The sequence below is a fragment of the Eucalyptus grandis genome, chromosome 4 (genome assembly GCF_016545825.1).
Source record: "Eucalyptus grandis isolate ANBG69807.140 chromosome 4, ASM1654582v1, whole genome shotgun sequence".
Lineage (NCBI taxonomy): Eukaryota > Viridiplantae > Streptophyta > Magnoliopsida > Myrtales > Myrtaceae > Eucalyptus > Eucalyptus grandis.
Window position 1 is genome coordinate 30,160,858 of NC_052615.1, and position 8,407 is coordinate 30,169,264.

An 8,407-nucleotide genomic window follows, 5' to 3' on the forward strand; every position below is an offset into this window, starting at 1 on the left:
AACCCTATAAGGTTGCTAAATGAGACCAAAAATCAATTCTAAAATCCAAAATCCGACTATGATTCATTAGGATTCAAGCACCTTGAGGATAGAGTTAAACCAAAGCTTGCAGGGCGATATTATAATGGTAGAGATGCCCGAATTGTTTTCTAAAGTCAATTCGCTAAATGGTGTGGAATACTATTAAACCATAATGAAAACCAGTGGTCATAATCAAATTTTAACTATTACCATCTCGTTTCATTTATAACACGGAGAGAGCTGAGAAATGGAGGATTTTTTCAACTTTTGTTCTTTCCTGAAGAATATGCACGGTACCTTATTCTCAGGTTGCAAAAGATATATGTGATTCCAAGCCAGTAAACATGAAGTACTCTTCTAGAAATTGAGTTCTCTTCTTGCTTCAGTTTAATGAATATCGTTTCAAGTTCTATTTGCAGGTAGTTTCAGAAAAGCTACGCAGGTGCGGCATGGACTCAGATCAACTTACGTCGACCCCCACTGTGGCTTCCTGGACACCTGGAGTCGCTCAACCGCTTTCACCACTGATCCAGCGCTTGCAGAGCTCCTCATTCCGGTCACTGAAAACATTGCGCTCGCCTCTAATCCTTCTGTTGGAATGCTAGTCTCTTATGAGTCAATTGCACTTCAAAGTCGAATAGTATCTTTATCTGCCTCTACTTGTGTCCCCAACTGGTAACTCTTATATAGAAGAGATTGCCCTTCAGCCCTAAAAAAAGAACAAATAGACCTAGCACTAAAAAGAGACAAAAAGCAAAGAACACGCGGTCATAAAATAGTTTTGCTCGTACTCAGTTTTCGGCTCCCGATTGAAAGGACAAGCATTATTGCAGTATTATATTTGAAGTGATGAACAGGCGAATCATGTACGGTTTACAAGTGGCATAACTTCAAGTTTTTAGTGCTCGTTGATATTGGTTGACAGTGTTCATCACTAAGAATCCCCCCGTGATCGATTTGCGCTGTTTGGTCCATAAAAAAGGGAATTTATGTTTGGGGACAATGACTTTCTGTCTCTACATTAAGCAAAAGTCCCATGATCTTCTGTTCTCAGAAAACAAGTATTTTCATTAGATTTTGAAAAATGGTTCTATAAGCAACTCGAGTGTTCCCAGATTGACAATTGATGATTTATCAATGGAATGTGAACTCGATTTCCTGTACACATGCCAATTTTGTAACACGGTTAGTGGAAGCTATGATCTGTGATCACAAAATGGAAGGGGTATATATCCATTTATAGGCTTATGTATGTTGGTCGATGTGAATTTTTGGAAAACTAAGGCCTCTGTAGTATCAATGCGCATCTCATTATTAAGTCCTTGGACTAGAGATTGTAAAATCCATTTTATTGCAGACCAATAGGTGTAGCGAATCATAGAGCATGAAAGTGGCATCTATGTCGATTGAAGAGGCGTTCAAGGTTAAGTCCCAGTTTAGTATGTTTGGCTTGGTCTACAAAAATTTTGTTCTCGGAATTTTATGTTACAGGGACCCTCATAATTGGGGAATTATTTTTGCCTAAACCTGGATTTTCAGAATAATTAACAGTATATTCATGTCTTTAGAATTTTATCTTACAAAAAACCTGGTTTATCAGGATAAATAACAGTATGTTCTTGTTCTTAGAATTTTATATTACAAGAACTGTAAAATTGAGAATTTCTTGCCTAAACCTAGATTTATGGACCGAGTGCAAGCACAATTGTTGATCTTATGGGGCTAACAAATGTGCTCACCAGAAACCCTAGTAAGCAATTGTTGTGATTAATTTGGTCCACCTAGAATTAGGACTAGGCAAGAAATTCTCGGCGACCTGGTCATTAGCACGTGGTACAACCAAAGGTAACTAAGAAAAGGAAATTAAAACCCCACAAAGGTGCGATGACAACAAATACTAGGTAGGTCTTTTCCCCTGCTAATGCAAAAGATACGGAGGAGACAACGTTGCAAATTCACACCACACATGACCAAGGAAACACCCTACCATAAAGCACTTAACCAGCACCGGTCTCCACTGTAATTAATTCCGTCCACCTATATCGGTCAACTTAGGCGTTTGTTCATGCCGTCTGCATTTGGGTAACCATACGAGGCAAAAGTGGCCGTGGTAATCTTCTGTTGTGCAGCCGAAACGGACGTAGCAAGTCCATGAAAAAGAGCGCAATCTGGCATTGAACCCGCCCATGAAGTTTTCGAAGGAGACCATGCAAGTGAAGCCCAAAGAGCAATACAAATGGCACTACAAAGACGCGTTTGGTAATCATTATGTTCACGGGAACATTCTTAAGCATTTTAAGCCATTTGGTAATTGCCTAATTTTTTTTTTCCGGAATAGAATTGTGTTTGGTACCATTCTGAAAATTTCTAATCCAAATTATTTTCTTTTAATTTTTTAATAATTTTATTATTTTCTTCTTCTTCTTCATCTTAAGAACAAGAACAAAAAAGAAAGAAAAGAAAAAGAAAAATTAGGTTGATTTGATTGGAATTGTTTCCGAGAACAAAAATAATTTTTTTTTATTTTTTATTTTTACATTTTGGTTGTGTTCTAAATCTACTTTCGGGAACAAAAAAAAAATAAAAATTTATTCCCAAAAATAAAAGTTTTATCAAACGGATTTTTATTTCAAATTTACTCCCTACGATAAAAGAATAAAAATTTTCACTATTTAGTCGGTTGTCATAGACGAAGTGAAAGGAGCCCAAGAACGACAACGATGCGAGGGAAACCAACGAGAGCGAGGCAGTGAGGGTCATGAGTCTTGGTACTAAGACCTGAGCGCAAGGACGTGAACCAGGAGTGATGGCTGATACAGATGGTTGACCAAGAAGCAATACAAAAGAAGGCCAAAAATGGCAACGGAGGCGGTGACTGGATGGGTGCCAGAAGGAGACTGGCCTTCCTTTGTACTTCACTTCAATGAGATTCGCCAGGACTGGAATGATGAAGGTTCAGAGTACCATGGCGGTGGGAACTAATGGTCGGATATTTCAGCACTTTTGAAATATTAAAAGTTATTAATTTTTGTAATGATTTTTTAGTGTTATCAACTTGTAATAACTTTTGTTTGCCATTGATATAAAATGGTTTTGTGACATTTTACAACAGTTATTTAATGATAATGTAATGATTGTATAATGGTTTTCTAACAGTTTATAACATTGGATTATTTTATAATGGTTATATAACAATCATCTTCTTCGGTAAATATCAATTTATTGTAATTGTTTCTTAACGGCTCTCTTTTTCTTTTACCTATAAATTGCTTCTTCGAGCATAATTGAAAAGTGATATTGATATTTTAAAACCAAAATATCTTTGTTTCTTTATTTCTATTTTTCTTATGTATTTTTCTTTTCATTATTGGGTTATACAATTAACATTGTTTCTGTTTCTTTTTATTATTTAGTGCGAAGTATAAAAGAAGGTCTATTATATTTTGAGAGGATAGTTACTAGAGTCCATGTACTAAGTTTTGTATTCCAAGAGGCGAAATTATCCGTAAAGATAATGCTTGCATGCCTCAAACAATTCATTTTAATTTCTATTATTTTTTAAAGTATTTCCAATAATAATAATAATAATAATAATTTATTTATTAATTTATTATTATTATTATTATTATTATTATTTCCAATATTTTTTCAACAATCTTAAGGATAATGCCTTATGGATTTCAAGGACGGTGCTTGCTAGGGGTGTGCAACGGAAACCGCCCAAACCGAGACCGAACCGGACTGGACCGAACCGGCCGGTTTTGGGCGGTTCCCACGGTCAGCGGTCCAGTTCCCGGTTCTAAGGTGGGAACCGAACCGACCGGACCAAATTTTTTTATATATAATTTATATACACATAATATATAAATACATATATTATATGAATATTATATATGAAACTTGTTGCAATCGGAATTGCAATTAAGGTAATAAACTCTTATGTGGCCAAGAGACCACCAAAACTCTTAGAAAACTTATTTGTTAGTTTTATCTTCTCTTTGATGTAGGATAAGGCTCTAGGAGTTCCTCATGCTCACTCTCTATCTTGCTCCCCTCACTTGCAAACGACAAGACACTTCAAACCTCAAAGAGTCTGATATCGACTAAACATTCAAAGCATAGAAGAGAGATTGTCTGTAAAACCTAAGCTAAGCACAGATTTTACTCAAATTGTTCATGGCTTTTATGCTTAAAATTAAGAGTGAAACATATAAATTATGATTAACTAGCTTTGATCACGTACATGCACCTGATATTCTTATTTCTCATCACACAATATCATGTAATTGATCCGGAATGTATGTGCAAACATCGTCATTGGACAGCTAGTACTTTTCTTATAAAATGAACATTTGGTTTAATCTTTAGTTTTCATAATGAGTAATATGGGCTTGGGCCCCGTGTCATTTGGTCTAGTTTTTTATTTTATTTTTTCTTGTGCATCTGGTGACGGCGAGCGATTGCGTGATCATCATCCGAATGCAAATAGGCTTCAATTTACTCATAACAAGTGCCTTAATTGACTTGATTTGTTAAACGATACGGTATACTATGAACACATAATAACATCTAGTGATCATAATTGAATTTCAACTATTGCCATCTCCATTAATTTATACCTGGGAGAGAGCTTAGAAATGGAGGATTTTTCAACATTTGTTCCTTATTCGAAAAGTATACAAGGTGCCTTATTCTCGGTTCGTACAAAGATACGTGATTCCAAGCCAACAAAGCATGAAGAACTTTTTTCCTAGAACACTGGAGTGCCTATGCTTTACGAAAAATTTAAAATTCTATAAATATCTTTTGAAAAATAATTAATTATATCGTTAAGAAAAATTAATTAACAAAAAGTGTTCATTATTGATAATAATTTATACCCATCTATTTTTGTGGGCCATAAAAATATTTTTTTATAACTTCTCCAAATTTTAAATTTTTAATGAAACAAAAAAAAAAAAACTATATTTCGTCGTTTTTTCCTTAAATTTATTTTAAGATAATTTGAGAATAAAGATAAGACTGGTTTTCCGGTTATAATTTGTCTACCTTTATTTTCCCTGAAAATGAGAAGGCTCGTATATTATAGAATTTTGCATCCGCCATTGTTTTCTCCGAAAAAGATCCTCCATTTCGCAGCTGTCTACGTCGTTCTCGCTTGTCGTCTTCTCTTCCGGACTGCCAAATTCCAATTGAAAACTCTTCAACTGATGAGTGATGAGCTAGCTACTGAGCTGCATTTGATTCTTCTTCGAAATCCTCTCTTCCTTGTCAACGGCGTAAGTTCTTGAAATCCCACACCCCCCCGGTCTTCCCTTCACTGAATTTCTTCTGCTTTCTGAATCTGTATGCTCGGCCTGAGCTCAAATCATGTCCGGACGCGGAGTTTGTAGAGTTCCATAAGCTCGTTTCGCGTGGATGGCTCTTGGGTTTTTATCCATGTCTGATAAAGTTGGCTTCTTGTTTAGCGGCAACTCTTTTCTGGGTAGCTTATGTGATGTAAAAAGACCTGCTTGATGCTGGTAGATTGATTTTGCTCAGTCGGGTTTTGGAAAAATCCGATTTTTCTTCAATTTGTCTTGCGGGGCTTTGACTGTGTCCAATGCTATAGTCAGTTTGGTTGCTTGCGTGTGATTACAATCCATCTGGGGAATTTCTAAGGCATAAGCGTGTTGTTCTCTTCCCTCCTTTTTTCACCAATCCATCTGACAGAAAAAATTAGTCTTCTCTTCTCTTTCTCTCTCTCACATGTTATTTTTCTGCTGTTAAATATCAGAGTTTAGTGATTCTCTGTTCAATCTCATCAGTTTGATGGGTAATATTTGCTGTTCAAATTGTTCAAATCACTGTGGCAATCAAACAGAGGTTTAGCCTAGCAAGCCACTGATTATGCTGGCAATGTCTGGACACATCGGTTGGGTCCAGTCAAAATAACCTTACTGGGATTTGGGAAGAACTTCATTTCTTGTTTGCTGACTTTGAGCTGTATATATCTTTTTCCCTAAAAGTGAAACGGTGAGATGAAAATCCAGTGGGAGGAATATGTAAATACATTTTTGGTTGTCAGATAATGTGTGCAAAGCTATGTTGAGATTTGAGTTTCTTCACCAGTGCTTGCTGAAAACTTTTAACTCTATTTAGAGAAATTACAGAGCAAAGTGGTTGCTTCATGATGGACGCAAGTATCAAGGAAGGAAAGTACGCTGCTGATATTTCCTCCATAAGAGAAGCAAACGCACGCATCAGCTCGTTCATACACAAGACTCCTGTTATCACTTCAGAATCTCTTAATGCAATGTGCAACAGAAGTTTATACTTCAAGTGCGAATGCTTTCAGAAGGGGTGAGAAGTTCATAAGTGGAGTGCCTTACTCATAGTATATGTGTTTCTCCATTTGGTTCATGTTCAGATTTTGCTTTGGCCAAATTAATTAAAAAAAAAAAAAAGTTCAGATTTTGCACAACAAGCATTCCCTTTTCTTTGGCATGAGTTGTTGGCTAGAACCATAGGCATTTTTCTTTTACAGTCAGTTTAATCTGGGGTCTTCAAAATCACAGCGGGGCATTTAAGTTTAGAGGTGCTTGCAATGCCATATATTCCCTTGATGATGCTCAGGCAGCGAAAGGGGTTGTTACACACAGCAGGTAAGTTTGGTATTCAATGATGTTCTAGACTCTTACTTTTCTGACTCATGCTTTAACTATCCCCAAGTTCTTCGAGTTTAGCGGAAACCATGCTGCAGCATTATCCTTAGCTGCAAAATCACGAGGGATCCTGGCATATGTAGTGATACCAAAAAATGCACCGAAATGCAAAGTTGATAATGTCATTCGCTATGATGGTCAAGTTATCTGGAGTGAGGCCACGATGAAGTCGAGGGAGGACACTGCTTCAAAGGTGTCGCGAGAAACTGGAGCAGTTCTGATTCATCCATACAATGACAAACGGATAATAAGGTATTGCATTCACTGTATATGTTTTTCTCGCCCTTTCCTATAATGACATCATCCAAAGTCTAAAAGCTGTGGATTAAAGGAATTGGTAATCGAGGACTTGTAATTTTCTTAATGAATGCTTTCAGAATAATACAAAAAGTTAAATTGCAAACGAGAGGCGAGACTGCATTGCCATTAAGCTTAAGTGAATTTAGACCCTTCCTCTTCTTGCCTTTTTCCATTTCGATACTTTCAGCTTCCACATTCAACTCTGAAATTCCTTCTAGATGTGGTTCATGACTGGAATTTCAATGGCAGCTATTATCGTATAATTTTGTTCTGATTTATCCAGTGGACAGGGAACAATATCTGTGGAGCTACTGGAGCAGGCCCCACAAATAGACACTATCATTGTTCCAATTAGTGGTTTGTCTGATAGCCTTTCCCAAGTCCAATATTCTGGTCCTGCATAATAGTCATCCTCATTCAGTGATGCTCTTCACTGAAAAAAATCAATCAAAATTATTGCAGGAGGTGGTTTGATTTCGGGAGTGGCATTGGCCGCCAAATCAATGAACCCAAGAATTCGAGTTTTGGCTGCAGAACCTAGAGGGGCGAATGATGCAGCACAATCTAAAGCAGCTGGAAGGATTATAACTTTGCCCGAGACCAACACCATCGCTGATGGGCTTCGAGCTTCTCTAGGAGAATTTACATGGTGAGTTTCATACTGAAATTATTATAGTCCTCAAACCAAACACATGTATTTGATATTTCATAATAGTCAGTTCTCAAATGCCTTAATATATTTTTTGTGCTTCCATGTGTAAGTTTGACACAACTTGACAAAGAATTGCATGCTATGAGGCTGAACTGCCCTTTTCCTTGGACCAACTGATTTATATGCTTGTCAATTTCATGCGATTTCCTGTTCATCTTCTGGTGGAGCAGGCCTGTAGTACGTGATCTAGTCGATGATGTCATAGTTGTGGACGATACGGACATCGTGGAAGCGATGAGACTTTGCTATGAAATTCTGAAAGTGGCGGTGGAGCCAAGTGGAGCCATTGGTCTTGCGGCTGTTCGATCAGAAAGCTTTATGAGTAATCCTGCTTGGAAGGATTGTAACCATATAGGGATCATCCTTTCGGGAGGTAATGTTGATTTGGGTGTGCTTTGGGACTCGTACAGAAAATGAAGGGAATGGTAAACTAGTAATATGTGCTCTTAAGGAATCTACCTCTATCAGTCAACAAAGACTTTCCTCTTGATTACTCAGTTACATCAATGCAGAAATATTGTTCTGTTCTGATACACGACCAGGGATTGTAATTTCCAGTTCTTTGCATATGGGAGAAACTGTTCTATTTCATTTATCATCTGTAAATTTGTGAAATTTGTAACAGCATCAATGCAACACTTTCTTTCAATTACCGGTGTAGTTTGTGATG

At 37.0% G+C, this 8,407-nt stretch overlaps 1 protein-coding gene across 3 annotated transcripts; it reads left to right on the forward strand.

The window, feature by feature from the left end:
* The first annotated feature begins 5,113 nt into the window (after window positions 1–5,113).
* On the forward strand, window positions 5,114–8,407 carry LOC104441764 (serine racemase). Of its 3 annotated transcripts, none has more exons than XM_010054979.2 (7): window positions 5,114–5,300; window positions 6,163–6,363; window positions 6,579–6,665; window positions 6,747–6,977; window positions 7,309–7,382; window positions 7,488–7,674; window positions 7,908–8,407. In XM_010054979.2, exons 2-7 carry the CDS (start codon window positions 6,191–6,193, stop codon window positions 8,152–8,154), a joined length of 999 nt encoding a protein of 332 aa, XP_010053281.2. In that variant the 5' UTR covers window positions 5,114–5,300; window positions 6,163–6,190; the 3' UTR covers window positions 8,155–8,407. The 3 variants fall into 3 exon arrangements, with proteins under 3 accessions (XP_010053281.2, XP_010053282.2, XP_018727802.2); XM_010054980.3 differs by having other exon boundaries at window positions 6,174–6,363; XM_018872257.2 differs by having other exon boundaries at window positions 5,114–6,363.